The sequence below is a fragment of the Delphinus delphis genome, chromosome 3 (genome assembly GCF_949987515.2).
Source record: "Delphinus delphis chromosome 3, mDelDel1.2, whole genome shotgun sequence".
Taxonomy (NCBI): Eukaryota; Metazoa; Chordata; class Mammalia; order Artiodactyla; family Delphinidae; genus Delphinus; species Delphinus delphis.
Genome location: NC_082685.1, coordinates 14,497,614 through 14,513,603, shown reverse-complemented (window position 1 = coordinate 14,513,603; position 15,990 = coordinate 14,497,614). Strand labels below are relative to the sequence as shown.

Below are 15,990 nucleotides of genomic sequence, written 5' to 3'. Positions count from 1 at the left end.
TTTAAAAACATACCATTCTGCCTTCTGGGCCATGAAGAGACAGGTGGTGGGCAGTAAAAAGACAGGCGGGGAGCCAGATGTGGGCAGCACCTTGCTAATCCCTGGTCTAATCCAAAACCACCCAACTGGCCAAAAAGAAAGCCACAGAGCCAGACGATGATGAGCCCTTGCCATTTTCTTACTGAAAAATGTGGACTTTGAATTTCCAAATTCAATTCAATGCTACAGATCCCTTTGCCCACTTTCTTATCCAGGCACACCTGTTATTACCAAACTCATTTCTAGGAACTCTCAAGTGCCAGAAAGGGCCTTGAATGGGATAAAGTGCCTTCCTCTGCATAATGAAAATCAAGGGAATGGTGAAAACAAACCCCCCCAAAAAAAGAAACACCTTTTTTTTTTTTAATAGCATGCCTTTTTTTTTTTTTTTTTGCGGTACGCGGGCCTCTCACTGTTGTGGCCTCTCCCGTTGTGGAGCACAGGCTCCAGACGTGCAGGCTCAGCGGCCATGGTTCACGGGCCTAGCCGCTCCGCGGCGTGTGGGATCTTCCGGGACCAGGGCACGAACCCGTGTCCCCTGCATCGGCAGGTGGACTCTCAACCACTGCGCCACCAGGGAAGCCCAATAGCATGCCTTTTGCTTTATACACAAACAGCACTTGTCTTTCATCAATGCGGGAAAACATCAGGTTTTCCTGATGGTTTGTCAAATATTTCATAATCTCAAATTTGGTTAAGAAGGAGATAATAAAAATGGTTGACACGAAAAGGAAATGCCTCGTTGACTTTTCTAATCTAACCACTTCAGAGGAGAGCCAATCTCATTATCACATCTCTCACTGCTACTTAAGAGGAATCCCAGGGAGCCCGGAGAGATTTCTCCCCTAACTATCCAAAGAAGTAAAATTGGGTTTGCTCTGTTAACCACATCACTTGAAAATGGCCAGCTCCATTTTCAGCAAGTTTGTACATGTCTTTATTAAAATCCAGACCACAAGGCATGCAGACTATTTCACCTGAGTGGCTTTGGGAGGAAGGGGCACCTTGAGACCCTCCATCATCCCTTCGCTCAGGGGTCGGCGAATTTGTTCTGTAAATGGGCCAGACTGCCAGTATTTTCAGCTATGTGGGCCAGTCTCTGTTGCGACTCTACCACCGTAGCAGGAAAGCAGCCAAAGCAACCGTACAGAGCACATACCCAAAGGGGTGTGGCTGGGTACCGATAAAACAAGCAGTGGGCCAGACCTGGCTGGCAGGCCATAGTTTCCGAGTTCTGCTCTAGAGCATCTGGAACTGAAGTGCAACAAGAAACCTAGAGAAAGGAGACGGGGTTCACTCCTCAACACGGCAAGCGTGGACTAAGCAAAAGGGGGTATATCCAATATGAACCCCAAAGTTTGCATCCAGGGCTTGTGCTGCAAATTTCTATTTTCTTTTTGTTCTCCACGTGTGGCTTCTCACCTTGGCAGCAACTCTATGTAACATTCTCCAGGATGAGCAATAGTGGGCATTTATTTATTACTTAGATGGTGGTTAAGATCCTTAACTACCAAGGCCAAGGTGGAAAGCCAGCTGGTGTGATGTTAACTGCTGTTGCTTGCATAAAGAAACAGTTATCTGGGTGGAGCTGAAAACCTCATCCTTACTCACAGATTAAGCAAAGTTAATCTACTTAAGTGGCTGGGACGTCGCTCCTAGTCAAAGATGATAGGGACTTAGAACCAAGGTCTTTGAGATGTATGTACGTATGTATGTATGCATAAACATACATACATAGGAACGAATGAACATTAAGTAAATAAAGACAAAGAAGTAAGTTGTCAAAGATGTGTTTTTGGGGGCTGGGGGTTCTTAGCCTAAAGCTGTCAACGTGGATTTCTCTTTTTTTTTTTAAATGCAAGTTTCTTTAATAAGTTTAGTCATTTTACCATCCTTTCTTTTTTTTAAGGTGGACTGTTTTTTTAATATCAGTTTTTTTGAAATATAATTTACAATGTTGTGTTAGTTTCAAGTGTACCACAAAGTGATTCAGTAATACATAAATATATACTATATATAGATTTTTCAGACTCCTTTCCATTATAGGTTATTACAAGATATTGAGTATGACTCTCTTTTTTTAAAGTGACCCCCAAAAGCCATTAGGGATGATACACTGAGGTGTTCATTGCTGTGTTATTTATAATAGACAAACACTAGAGATAACTCAAGTCTCCATCAGCTGGGGACTAGTTAAATTAATTATGGTATGTCCTTACAATGGCTTATTTGCAATTATTAAGAATGGTAAAAATACAGAAGTGTGCTCATATTATCAGGTGAGAAGAGCAGGCCAGAAGATACAAAGATACCATCTGGATAGAGAAAAGGTATCTACCATATCCAGTGCACATGCATAGAGAAAGAGCCAGAGGAATGTGTATCCAGAGTGATGCTCTCTGGGGAAAAGTGATTACGGGTGATTTTTTCCCTTACAGCAAAGCTGGACTTCATAATTTTTCTACAATGAACATGCATTGGTAGTAAGAAACTTTAAAACAAAATAAAAAAAGCCACTAAAGCTACAGTGGTAGTACATGACGATGTAGCCTTCCCGGGTACTCTAGGAAGTACCAGTGAGGGAAGCCAGCAAAGGTCACAACAATGGTGACCGCAGTGGCATTTATAACAGCGGATAAAGTACAAGTTCAAAGTACATATGAGAGGGCCAAGGTTAAAATGAGATTTATTGATGCTGCACGATAGTTAAAAATGAGACCCATGAAGCCTCTCTGGCAGCCCAGAAAATATGAAGGAAATGATGTCAAAATGAAAACAGCAGAGCCTCACAGACATGGAAAAAAAAATTATGGTTACCAAAGGGGAAAGGAATAAATTAGGAGTTTGGGATTAACAGATACACACTACTATACATAAAATAGATAAACAACAAGGATCTACTGTATAGCACAGGGAACTACATTCAATACCTTGTAATAACCTATAATGGAAAAGAATAGGAAAAAGAATATATATATATATGTATAACAGAATCACTTTGCTGTACACCTGAAACATTGTAAATCAACTATATTTTAACTTAAAAAAAAAAAAAAAGAAAACAGCAGAACCCAAACTGCCTTACCACTGTTGGAACTATGTCGAATATACCAATATGTATAAGAAAAATGCTAGAAAAGGAATGGGAAGACAGGAAAAGGTTTTCCATGCTGGAAATTGTTTCCAATTTTTTAAAATGATGTGATTGCTCCTTTAACTGTCTGTGTGTGGACTGCTTGAATGAATGTAGGCAAGAAGAGAGAAAATTCGGGCAGTGAGGACACCCATAGGTACTGAGTGCTTACTGGGCGCCACCCAGTCAAGCACCTGGCTCACCTTCAAGTTCACTGAACCTTTTAATAACACCAGTAGGTTTGACTTTCAGGCCCATTTTAAAGATGTGGAAACTGAGGCTTAGAGAGGAGAAATAACCAGCCAAGGCCCCATGAGCAAGAAGCAGAGATGGGATTTGAACCCACATCTAACTGACCCAGAACATGAGCACTTACAAGCTGTGGGACCCTAGGTACTCAAAATTCAAACTTGGGTAACCTTTGGTGCCAGTGTGGGTTCTTGAAAAGCCTCCTAAAGATGCACACCCATGAGTTGCCACTTTAAAAATGTACAACAGCCTTTGATGTGCATCCCCCACAGCTCCACTGCTTATAAGAACTGAACAATGAGAAAATAGTTCTCTGGTGAAAAATACAACTATTGAAACAAAATCTCAATGACAGCATTCTCTCCTCCGAGCTCGATTCATCCCCACGACACACAAATGCCTCACCTCATTGAAACCTCAGCGCCGGTCTGAATAAGGCAGGGAGGTTTCCTCACATCATTCATATGGCTTGAGGACTGACCAGCCAAGATCTTGGCACGTCCATTCCTGCTGACAAGAACACCGACCTGCGAGAAGCTCGATTCAGCAGCCCTGTTCCCTGCTACTTACAAACCACGGGGTGATACTCGGCCCAGATTTGACAAGGGAATAAATTACAGAAGCTATGAAGTAGAATGAATTAGCTGAGCAGCAAGACAAGTGGACTTGACCCTGGCCTAGCAAAATCCCACCATTATCACTAACTCGTTCGATTCTTCCAGGTGCAGCCCAAAATCGTATTTGCCCAATTCCTGCCCAACATTTATTGAACAAAAACTGAAAAGGAGTATCTAACATTGCCTCTTTTCTGACTTTTTGAAAGCCTCCACAATAAATGAATCCTAGGTGTTTCCCAAAGTGTAATTTGAAACAACTCAAATTGACAGTTAACTTCTACAGTAGAAATTAATACAACATTTTAAATCAACTATATTCAATAATTAAAAAAAAAACCTGATGAAAGTATCAAAAATAAAAAAAATTTACAAAGGACTTCTTGGTTAAAAAATGTATAAACAAAAGGTCCTTTTTAGAAATGAGCTTTATTTTCAATGCTCTTTAGTTCTAAGAGCCTGCATATTTATTCTTTCCTCCTACCAGGTTACCTGCAAGTTAGGATTTCAAAAACCACAACAAACAAATCAAACACCTGTAGGATCCAGGCACTGACCACCCAAGTGGTCATGTTGGCGATTAAACCAGGAATCCCTTTCAAAGAAGCTTCTATGCAAAATGCTGTATTTCCTCCATTGAGGCTTGTTTTTCAACCTTGAAATCATCCACTTGAAAAGCAGACCCCAAAACCCAAGCTTTCAGAACTGGGTCCCAATATCACCACATAAATCACTCTCATTCTAAAAACTATACAATTAATGGCCCCAAAAGTTACTTTAATAGAGGGCTTCAAGGCAAGGCAAAGTTTCTCATAAAACCGCCATCCGCCCTGCCAACTGCTCTGCACCTCTCTTCCACAGGAACCCATAACACTTCACCCTTCAAGTCCTGGGGACAACCTCAGCAGCATGGAGTGGCCAAGCAGAGCCCATTGGGATGGGGAAGGAATTTGGACACAGACCCAGCAACAATGAACTTGTTCATTCCTCACAAATGCAGTCCAATAAGAGGCTACATCAAACTTAAAAGCCAACCTTTCTGCTTCAGATCCCTGGATACAAAAGATTTTTAAAAATCTGTATAATTTGAACCGGAAAAGGATGGTTATTAAAAATAAACCAATAAATACCCAGATGGGTGAAAGTTTGGTAGAAGAGGGATTCTGATCTGATTAAACAATCTAGATACCACAGCCCCTCACATAAACACTCTTCAAACTCTTTTAAGTAGACAGCATTTCAAGGCAGAGATCAAAGTGAAAATATCTTTGAAAAGAAAACAGTGACGTGGCTGGGAAACTGTTCATCTTGGTGAACATTTTTTCCACCCACCACAAGCTTGGACTTTCTGGGAAGGTCACCGGTTTTCTGGTCAGAAACATTCTTGAAGTCGTCAGGAATGGAGGAAGAGACACTCTGAGAAGCTGTGTTTCCGGTTCTGTACCTGGAGCTCAGGAGCCAAAGAGCCTGGAAAAGTCAGAGGGCAGAAACATCCATGAGGATGGGAAGCGGTTGCCTTGAAAACACTTTCAGGAAATATTTTCTGGTTACTATCACTAAGATCATTTTACATCATTTTCTGATTTTGTAAGTAACTCTGTCACACAACAATGTGAACACACTTACCGCTGCCAAACTGTACACTTAAAAAAAAAGTAACTCTTTTAAAAAGTATCTACTTGGTATGAATCTGTAACATTTTATTTTAGCCCATTCTCTATCACTGCAAATCAGTGGTGACTTTCATAAATAAAAAGACCTTTGAGTAAACAAACGATTATTAGAGATAACTCTGTTAACTGAAGAAAATCTGGAATAGAAAAGGCCTAGAAACTGTATAAATGTTCATGAAGTTTGGGAATAGGTTATGATACAGGCCTACAGGGGAAAACCACAGAATTGTTAAAAAGATACACAGTTGGCCCTTGAACAACACAGGTTTAAACAGCGCCAGCCCACTTATACGTGGATTTTTTTCAATAGTAAATACTGCGGTACTACACAATCCAAGGTTGGTTGAATCGATGGAAGCAGGACTGCAGATACGGATGGCCAACTGTAAAGTTATACTCAGATTTTCGACTGTGAGGTGGGTCGGCACCCCTAACTCCTGTGTTGTTCAAGGCTCAATTGTATATGGGAACTCTCTGTGTTACCTTTGCAACGTTTCTATACATCTACACTCTTTCCAAAATAAAAAGGTTATTTGAAAAAATAACAACAGATGGGGCAGGAACAACTGGGTCACCACATGCAAGAGAATGAAGTTGGATCCCTACCTCACACCATATACGAAAATTAACTCAAAGTGGATCACAGACCTACTATTAAAACTATAAAACTTTTAGAAGAAAACTTAGGTGTAAATCCTTATAATCTTGGGTTAGGCAATGACTTCTTAGCTATAACACAAAAGAACAAGCAACAGAAGAAACAGATACATTGGACTTAATCAAAATTGTAGGATTTTGCACTTCAAATGACACCATCAAAAAACTGAAAAGATGGGCTTCCCTGGTGGCGCAGTGGTTGAGGGTCCGCCTGCCGATGCAGGGGACGCGGGTTTGTGCCCTGGTTCGGGAGGATCCCGCATGTCGCGGAGCGGCTGGGCCCGTGAGCCATGGCTGCTGAGCCTGCGCGTCCGGAGCCTGTGCTCCGCGACGGGAGAGGCCACAGCAGTGAGAAGCCCGTGTACCAGAAAAAAAACAAAAAAAACAACAACAAAAAAAAAACTGAAAAGACAATCCACCGAATGGGAGGAAATACTTGCAAATCATATATCCGATAAGGGACTGGTATCCAAAACATAAAAAGAACTACAATTCAGTAATAACCTAACTAAAAAATGGGCAAAGGATCTGAAGACATTTCACCAAAGAAGATATACAAATGGCCAATGAACACATGAAAGCTCAATGTCATTAACCATTGGGGAAATGCAAATCAACCTTCACATCCACTAGGATGGCTATAATCAAAAAAACTGACAATAGCAAGTATTGGCAAGGATGTGGGGAAACTGGACCCCTCATACCCTGCTGATGGGAATGAAAATTACTGCAGCTACTTTGGAAAATAGTCTGGCAGTTCCAAGAAAGGATAAATATAGTTACCATATGACCCAGCAATTCCACTCCTGGTTATATACCAGAGAACTGAAAACTTAAGTCTGCACAAAAACTTGTACACAGATGTTTATATCAGCATTATTCAAAATGGAAACACTGCAAATATCCATCAACTGATGAGCAGATAAACAAACTGTGGCATATCCATAGAATGGACTATTATTCAGCCACAGAAAGGAATGAAATACTGATAAACACTACAACATGGAAGAGTCTAGAAGACATTATGCTGAATGCAGGAGGCCAGACACAAAAAGCCATATACTGTATGATTCCATCAACATGAAATACCCAGAACAGGCAAATCCATAGAGACAGAAAGGAGATCAATGGTTGCCCAAGGCTGCGTGAAGGAGGAATGGGAAGGAAATGCTTAATGGGTACTGGGTTTCCCTTTGAGGGGGATGAAAATAGTCTAGAATTAGAGAGTAGTGACGGTTGCACAACCATAGGAAAATACTACAAAATACTGAATTGTGAAGACTGACTTCCACTTTTTACTTATTAAAACCCTTTTCCATGGTTTGACACTCTCATTTTCTCCCTATCTTCTCCCCGCCCATACTTTTTTAATGAAGATTTCAACATATATAGAAGAGTTATAACAGTTCAGCAAACACCTACATATGCACCACCTGCAATTAATGCTTTGCTTTACTGTGTATCTATCCATTGATCCATCTACTTTATTTTTCATGTTTCAAAGTCGCAGATATCAGTGCCCTTGGTCTCTAAATGTTCAGACACCTTTCTCCCTGTATTTCAAGTTTTTTATGACTTTTTAAAATTTCCAATTGAGCTCAGTTCCAACAATACAGAAATGAGTACATGGAATAGTAAACTATCCCTTGAGCCCACTAACTTCCTCAGCAGTCACAGCACAGTCACCTCCGTGGACAGTCTGGAGTAGATCCTTCCAACTCTCTCACTGGAAGTTATTTCCCTCACACACCCACTCAGCACTTATTCAATGTTTACTACGTGCAAGTCACAACTGACACCAGAGTGTGCATACAGGTGACACCCGACCTTCTTTACTTTCAAACCATTCTCCTGTGTAGACAGAACCTTCAGGCACGTTATCAATGATGGTGTTTTGTCAGTTGGTCGTATGGGTGTCCTTCGAGTTACCTGACTCTTCTCCTATTCTTGGAGACTTAGGTGATTTCCAGTTTTTGATATCCTGAAAAAGCCAGTCACTGCCTCCCTGACAGAGCCCTTTCTAGAGAAAAGCTTCCCTTACTCACGGCATGTGCTGAAAGAGCTGGCCTAGGTCAGGGATCTGTAAAAAGCCACACAGTAAGTAGTTCAGGCTTTGTAAGCCTGTCAAAATGGTCCAACCTTGCCATTGTAGTGCAAAAGCAGTGACAGACATGGGCTCCATTCATGAAAACTTCATTCATGAAAATAGGCAGAGGCCCATGCCCATGGGCTGTGGTTTGCTGACCCCTGACCTAAGTGGCTGGAAGCAGGAACCCCCAATCCAAGTAGATCTGGGTGACACCTGCATACTCCCAGAAATCAAAATCAGGACACTGGGCTACTGGCTAAGCTAGCCTTGGGCTGAGCTGGGAGGTCACAAAGCCTGAGGCTACCATCCTGGTCACAGGCCAGCAGGTAGAGCAGTAGAAGTAGCTAGTCAGGTAAGAGAGGACGATGAAGCCAACGGACAGAAAAGAACAAAATGATGATACCACACCGAGTTCTTCTCTGCCCCAGGACCTTTGCCAATGCTGCTTCTGGTGCTACTGTGCCTCTCTCCAGCTCTGCAAATGGCAGGCTTTCCTCTCGTTCTGTAGGTCTTGATTTGAATGGCATCTTCTCAGAGGACCTCTCCCTGACCCTCCTAAACTGGGAGCCCCCTTCCAATTCTCCATCTCACAACCGATTTTTTCCCCCTATTTGTTTATTTTACATCCCTGTTATTCTGTGCATTCGCTGAAGGCAGGGACTATGGCTGTTTCGGTCTCAACTGTAATCTCAGAGCACAGCCCTCAAAAGACAGTTTTGAATAAATAAATGAATGAATGGATAGGTGGGAATCTAGAGAGACAAAGGCTGGAGGAGCCCCCCAACACTTCTACTTCCTGTGACAGCTAGTTATACTTCGTACACTCTTCTGCAAATTCCTTGATCTCTTCATGAGCCCTCTCTGTACCTAGGCAGGCCTCATCTGAGCTCCCAAAGAGGGTCTCTCTGGGCATACACTACAGCCCTCATTCTGGGCTCTAAAATACTCTCCAGCAGCACAGAACCCCTCCTCCCCCGATCTCCTAAGTCCTGGAATCATCCCCTCAAACAGCCACTGGGCTGGCAGAAGGACCACACAGCAACCCCAAATTCAGCATCTCAATGACTCAAGACAGCCAACTTTTCACTCTCTTCCTCTTTAGGGGAAGCACATGGAGATGGGCACAGCCTGGCCCAGAACCCCAGGTTCTCCTTGTTTTTTTCCCCTGAGTCTGTTTACTGTGAGTCTCGTAATTCACTAACAGCATGGTCTTGACACTGAAAGGAAAACCAATCCAATTGGATATTTTTAGTCTAATGAGAAAATAAAATAGGCATAAAAAGCAGAAATAAAGCCTGAATGCACTCCTGCTGGCTTCCAGCAGGCTGGGAGCAAGACCCAGCAGCACGCTGGCCTTTCAAGACGTATTTTCCACTTTGGCCAACGCCAAGTATAGGCTAAGCACAATCAACAGAGTCGGCAAGAGGTGATGGAGCCATGGGCTCAGGGGAAGGCATCTCTTGGCAGCCTCTGCTGAGGCACCAGGCACAGCCAGGACTTGAAGAACACCATGTTCCAATCGAAGCTCCAGTCTGGACTGCGGTGACATAGTTTAATTCCTTCAGACCCCAGTTTCCTCTCTAGTGTGGAGAGTTCTTACTTTGAAAGCAGAAAGCATGACACAAAAGTGCAGACTGGGAGGACAGAAAACGACCATCAGAGGTTCATTCTGGAGAGCGACCCTGAGGATAATGACAATGAAGGAGAGAGGCGGGCTGGACTTACACGATCATGCAGAACATCATGAAGACATTCCATAGGGCGATGAAGATTCGAAAATATCTGAGGCTCAGCAAGAACTCCCGGATGTTGTCACCTGGAAGGTCAGAAAGCATTTTCACAAGCAGTGCTAACATTTCTGTTGTCACGGCTGCAGTGTGCTTCTGCCCACCCCACACCCACTGCCCCCATGTTCCAATGGCAGCATGGCTTTTCATTTGGGCCACCTCTGTTCCCCAGCCCTGAGCACTCAGGCTATAGCTGCCACTGACCAACCCCCTGAGAGGACCAAGCACTCAGCCTCTGATTGGCTCAGGGAAGGGCACGTGACCCCAGTCTGTCCAATGAGAGCCAGCCCTGGGACTTTTGCCCGAACTACCAGGAAAGAGGCACTTGCTTTCTGCCAGGCTAGCTGGACTGCAAAGATGTAAGCCCAGTCCTCTAAGGCAGGGTGCAAACCATGGCCTGTAGGCCAAAGCTGGCCTCTGCCACCTATTTCTGTATAGCCCATGAATGAAGAATGTTTTTTATACTTTTTAATGGTTAAAAAAAAAAGCCAACAAATTATTTTGTGAGCCACAAAAATTACATGAAACTCAAATTTCAACAGCCATAAAGTTTTATTAAAATACAGCTATGCCCACTCATTTACATATTATCCATGACTACTTTCAACTTACAGAGGTGAACTGTTGCACCGGAGACTCTATGGCCCACAAAGCCTAAACTATTTATCATCTGGCCTTCTACAGAAAAATGTGCCAAGCCCTGCTCTAGGGTCATCTTTGTCAACACAAGCCAGCCTGATAGTAAAACCAATCAGGAGGAAAAGAGAGTTGGGGAGGGTCACAAGCTGGAGAGCCAGTTTAAGCCCTGAATCCACGTGTGCCCGAGGACCATTCTACGCTTCGATGTTTCAATTTGCTTTAACCACTTTGAGCTGGTTTTCAGAGTTTACAACTGAAAAAGCATACTAATTCAGGCAAGCAAAATGGGAGTTCTGCTTTGGTGACGACCAGCTCTAGTCCCCTCTGATGCCAAGGAACAGAAACCACTCCAAGAAGAGGGAATTTGGTACATTAAGACTCCAGAGGGACTTCCCTGGTGGCACAGTGGTTAAGAATCTGCCTGCCAATGCAGGGGACACGGGTTCGTGCCCTGGTCGGGGAAGATCCCACATGCCGTGGAGCAACTGAGCCCGTGTGCCACAAATACTGAGCCTGCACTCTAGAGCCCGCAAACCACAACTACTGAGCCCATGCACCTACAGCCCGTGTTCTGCAACAAGAGAAGCCACCACAATGAGAAGCCCACACACTGCAACGAAGAGTACCCACCCCCGCCGCAACTAGAGAAAGCCTGGGTGCAGTAACGAAGACCCAACGCAGCAATTAATTAATTAATTAAAAACAAAGACTCTAGAGACTCGGGTTCCAGGACCTTCCTCTGGGGTTTTGAATTGATTGCCCAGCCTCTTGAGGCCTCCAGAATGAAATGAATGGATCCAGATTACATGATCTACAAGGGTGTTACCCAAAGTGTCATCCACAGACCAGAGCTGGAACACTGGGAAGCTCAGAAACTTCCACAGCAACCCAACATGACCGCCACCTGGCACTGCTGCACCATCCAAGCGCATGAAGAGCACAAGTTGCTCTACATGGTTTAGACAAGTCCAGTGTTGTCCAAGCCACGGGGTTAGCAACACGTAGCATAGCCTATATAAGTGTTGGCCCAGCACAGACTACAAATGTCAGACAGATCCGTTCCCAGAATGTCTGCAAGGCACTGCTTGGCAAGGCCCTTCTCTGAGCCCAGGATCACAAAAATGGCCTCTCTTACCATGAACAAACGCTGACTAAAGGCTACTCATCCCACGGAGTAGCTGAGTGCAGGGGATACAGGAAGGAATGAGACACGTGCCCCTGCCTTAAGGAGCTCACAGGGAGGACAAATACCAATATAAAAGCAAGTAACCACACACCTGATTATTCACTAGGACAAGTGCCATGGGAGCTGTAATGGGGGAACCCAACCTGGCATGCATCGGGAGGCAGGTGGGGTCAGAAGAAGACTCACTGGGAAAGTGTGTGAACTCCAACCTTAAACGTGAGCTGGGGACTTCCCTGGTGGTGCAGTGATTAAGAACCTGCCTGCCAATGCAGGGGACACGGGTTTGATCCCTGGTCCAGGAAGATCCCACATGCCGTGGAGCAACTAAGCCCATGCGCCATGACTACTGAGGCTGTGCTCTAGAGCCCACACGCCTAGAGCCCATGCTCCACAACAAGAGAAGCCACCGCATTGAGAAGCCCACACACTGCAACGAAGAGTAGTCCCGGCTTCCCGTAACTAGAGAAAGCCAGCGCACAGCAACGAAGACCCAATGCAGCCAAAAATAACGTGGGCTGGAGTTTACTGACCTTCCACACAAGTGACCTGGGCCTACATATGCCCCAGTTTCCTCCTGTGTAAATGGGGATGATGGGGGACTGGGAAGGCTGCAGTACGGTGCCTGATATATAGGACACTCTCAATAAATGAAGCCACTGTGATATTAGGGGTCAGCCAGGCAGAGGATGGAGGGAGAGGAGCATGATCTACAGGGGCAACTGCCAACACAGAGTCCTAGTTTGAAGGAGCCTAGCAGGGAGCCCCCGATCAGAGGGAAGCCACCGTTCTGACTATCCTTGTCACCAATGCTCCCGCCACTTTCGAGCCCACGTGGCTAATTTCCCACCTACCATAGCTCCAACTCAGATCTATAGATCACATCCCCAGGGGCTGGAATAGTGCCTTCCACGTAGTGGGTAAGCAACGTATACAGCTGCTGAATGAATGCATGAATGAACAGAAGGACAGTCTAGTGATTGAGAGGACAACCTCTGAGGTCAGAAAAACCCAGGCTCAAATCCCAATGCTGTCGCTGATTTGCTGTGTGGCCACAAACAAGTTGAGCCACATCTCTGAGCCTGAGTTTCCTCATCTGTAAAATGGGAAAATGCTCCTTACCTTTTAGGAATGGAGGTGGAGTGAAACACCCATAGGAAGTACCTAACAAGGCAGCCACCACCTGGCAGGCCCCCAGTAAAGGGGAGCTGTCAGACTGCCTTCAGATTCGCTGCCCCTTAGGGTTCCTATAGTCCTCATGCAATGCTCCATCATAGCACCCACCACCTTGGCTGCAATGCCACCTCCTCAGAGGGCCTTCCCTCCACACAGCCCAGCCAGAGCAGCAACCCCATTGCTATCCTCCCGACATCTTCTTCACTGTGTGTTCCTTGTTTAGGGACTGTTTGTCCCACCCCATAGGAGTACAACCCAAAGGCAGGAATTACTTCTGTCTTGTTCCCTGCTGTGTCCCCAGCATCTAGCACAGTGGCTGGTACATAATAGGTATTCAATAAATGTTTGGTGAATGAATGAATGAATGGATACAATAGTCACGTACAGGTCCCATTAGACTCCAAATAGTCACATGTGTCAATTTAGCAGGAAGTATATATTCTAGGGCCTCCAGGGGCCAGTCATGTGAAATGATACAAAGAAAAGGGGGCAGGGGCTGGGATGAGGTAGAGGCCACAGGCCCGGTTTCAGTGGGGTCCTGCTTCTCAACTCCTATTCAACAGGTGTCAAAAGGTCGCTTGAACCCCAAGTTGTAGAATGTTCCAATTTTTCTTGAAAAATCATACATCTGAATCTTTATATGACATCTCCTGATTTATCTGAAAGCTAATCTAATTGAAAATTAAACAAACAGGTCTACAGCATTCTGGAAACAATAGGCTGTTCATTCATTCGCTCATTCATTCATTCATGCTGGAATGCTGGAACTGCAAGGACACAGATGAGCCAAAACAAGCTGGAGCCTCTTCTCTGGAGCTTAAGGTCGAGTGTGAGAGCTAGATATTAGCCAGATGACAGCATACATAAAAGAAAATTATAACTGTAAGAAGTGATATGAGTGCTGACCTACGCAGGGAGGTCTGGTAGGAGAAAGCAGTGGATGACAGAGGTGGGTAGAAGGAACAGCACAAACTCAGGCACGCGCGCGCGCGCGCGCGCGCGCACACACACACACACACACACACACACCCCTAAAAGAAAACTGGTGAAAAAGAACTGTCCTCTCTGAAATGTACCAATTCCAGAGTACAGAAAGGAGACCTTACCTGTGCTGGGCTCCCTCGACTCCTCCCCAAAGCCTTGCGTGTCCTTCTTTTTCCTACAAACAGAAGCAGACAGCGACCACTTTCAATAGGACAAACAGACCACTTAGTCCCCGGGCCCTGATCCCCAGCTCAGAGGGGAGCTCTAGCCCTACCGTTGGTTTGCTGTGTGACCTCTTTTGCGCGGTTCAGTGATGTTCCCTGGGCCACCCCTTGCCCAGCCAATCACAGCCATGCCTGCAGCCACCGACGGGGTGGAGAGAGTGGTTCGAGGCAGCCAGCTGCGGGGCTGCGGGTACAGATTAGGGCTAAGAGATTCTCGGGGGATGGGTCTGAGGCTCTCATGGGTGCGAGCAGAGGGATCCCGGGGGAACTGAGAGTCCGGAGTTCAAATCTCGGCGGCGCGGAGAGTCACAAAAGGATGGACCCGGTTGGAGGCGGAACTTGGGGCTGGGACCTGGGGGCGGGGCCGGCGGCGTAGGCCGGGCTCACGCTCGCGAAGGCGGGGCTACGGGTCCCCCGGATGGAGCCACGGTCCAACGCGGCCTACTCACAGCTTAAAGTTGAGCACCGCCCCGGCGTTCATCAACAGCGTCCTGCAGAGGGAGAATGCGGTTACCTGGACCGCCCCCACCCTGTCGGGCCCTCACGTCCCATCCTCTGGTCCCCCTAATTACCCAAACAGCAGGATGTCCCCGATCATTGTTACTGCCGGAGCGTCCGTCCGAACAGGAAGCGGAAGCCTCGGGAAGGGAGGGGAGAGGAACACGAGCCGACCAGTCTCGAAGCAGCTCTAGAGAGGGCTGGACCAATCAAAGACCAAGGCAGGCAGGGTCCCGCCTTCTGCAGGCCAAGCCCCCTAAAGAAAGAGCGAGCGCCGCTCCTTGCTAGGAAGGCCTGGGGAGGGTAACCAAGAAAGGGCGGGGAGGCATCATGACGTCACCCAGGGGCGGAGCCATCTGGGGGCAGGGTTGGGTAACGGATTGGAAGCCTTTCGCGCATGCGTGAGAGACCAGCCAGCCAGAGCACTAGCCTTCTGCTGGGCTGGGCTCTCGGATGCGGCTTCTAGAGAAACGGTGCGCCCTGATCACTGAAATGCATAGGGGAATGAGTCCTGATGCAGTGGGCTCTACCGGGCATGGACGCCCCGACTGTTGCATTCCAAAAGGGCCTCCTCCTGGGCCCCACGGAAGGCGGGATCCCCACTAGGCAGGCACTACCCGGGGCGGGGGTCCCGACTGAGCGGTTCCCTAGGAGGACGGGATTCCTTGCGCGGCACAGAAGTCATGATTTACAGAGGGCTGGGATCATGACAGCTCGATAGAGGACGGGGGTCCTGACCGAATGGACCCTATGGGGCACGGGAGTATGTGGTTCACAACTGATCTGGTCCCACGGGGGATGGAGGTCCGGATCCAAGGGCTCCACAGAGGACTTGGGTCCTGATCAGCCCCACAGGAACGCGGTCCTAATTGGTCCGTCCCGCCTGGGTGGGCTCCGTGGGGAACGGATCCCGCCCCCCTCCAAGGACAGATCCCCTGTCCAACTCACACTCCACGGGGACCCCGCACCCCGCCTGGCTGGGCTGAATGGGGTCGTGATGGCCCGAGGGACAGTGTGGGACATTGGACCGACCGGCCTCCATGGG

General features: G+C 46.4%; 1 protein-coding gene across 1 annotated transcript; it reads right to left on the bottom strand.

The window, feature by feature from the left end:
- Positions 1-4,445: 4,445 nt before the first annotated feature.
- SMIM7 (small integral membrane protein 7) lies at positions 4,446-15,101 on the bottom strand. Its single transcript, XM_060008104.1, has 5 exons — positions 15,020-15,101; positions 14,897-14,938; positions 14,346-14,398; positions 10,180-10,270; positions 4,446-5,502 (listed from the first exon to the last, which is right to left on the bottom strand). Exons 1-5 carry the CDS (start codon positions 15,043-15,045, stop codon positions 5,487-5,489), a joined length of 228 nt encoding a protein of 75 aa, XP_059864087.1. The 5' UTR covers positions 15,046-15,101; the 3' UTR covers positions 4,446-5,486.
- Positions 15,102-15,990: the final 889 nt, after the last annotated feature.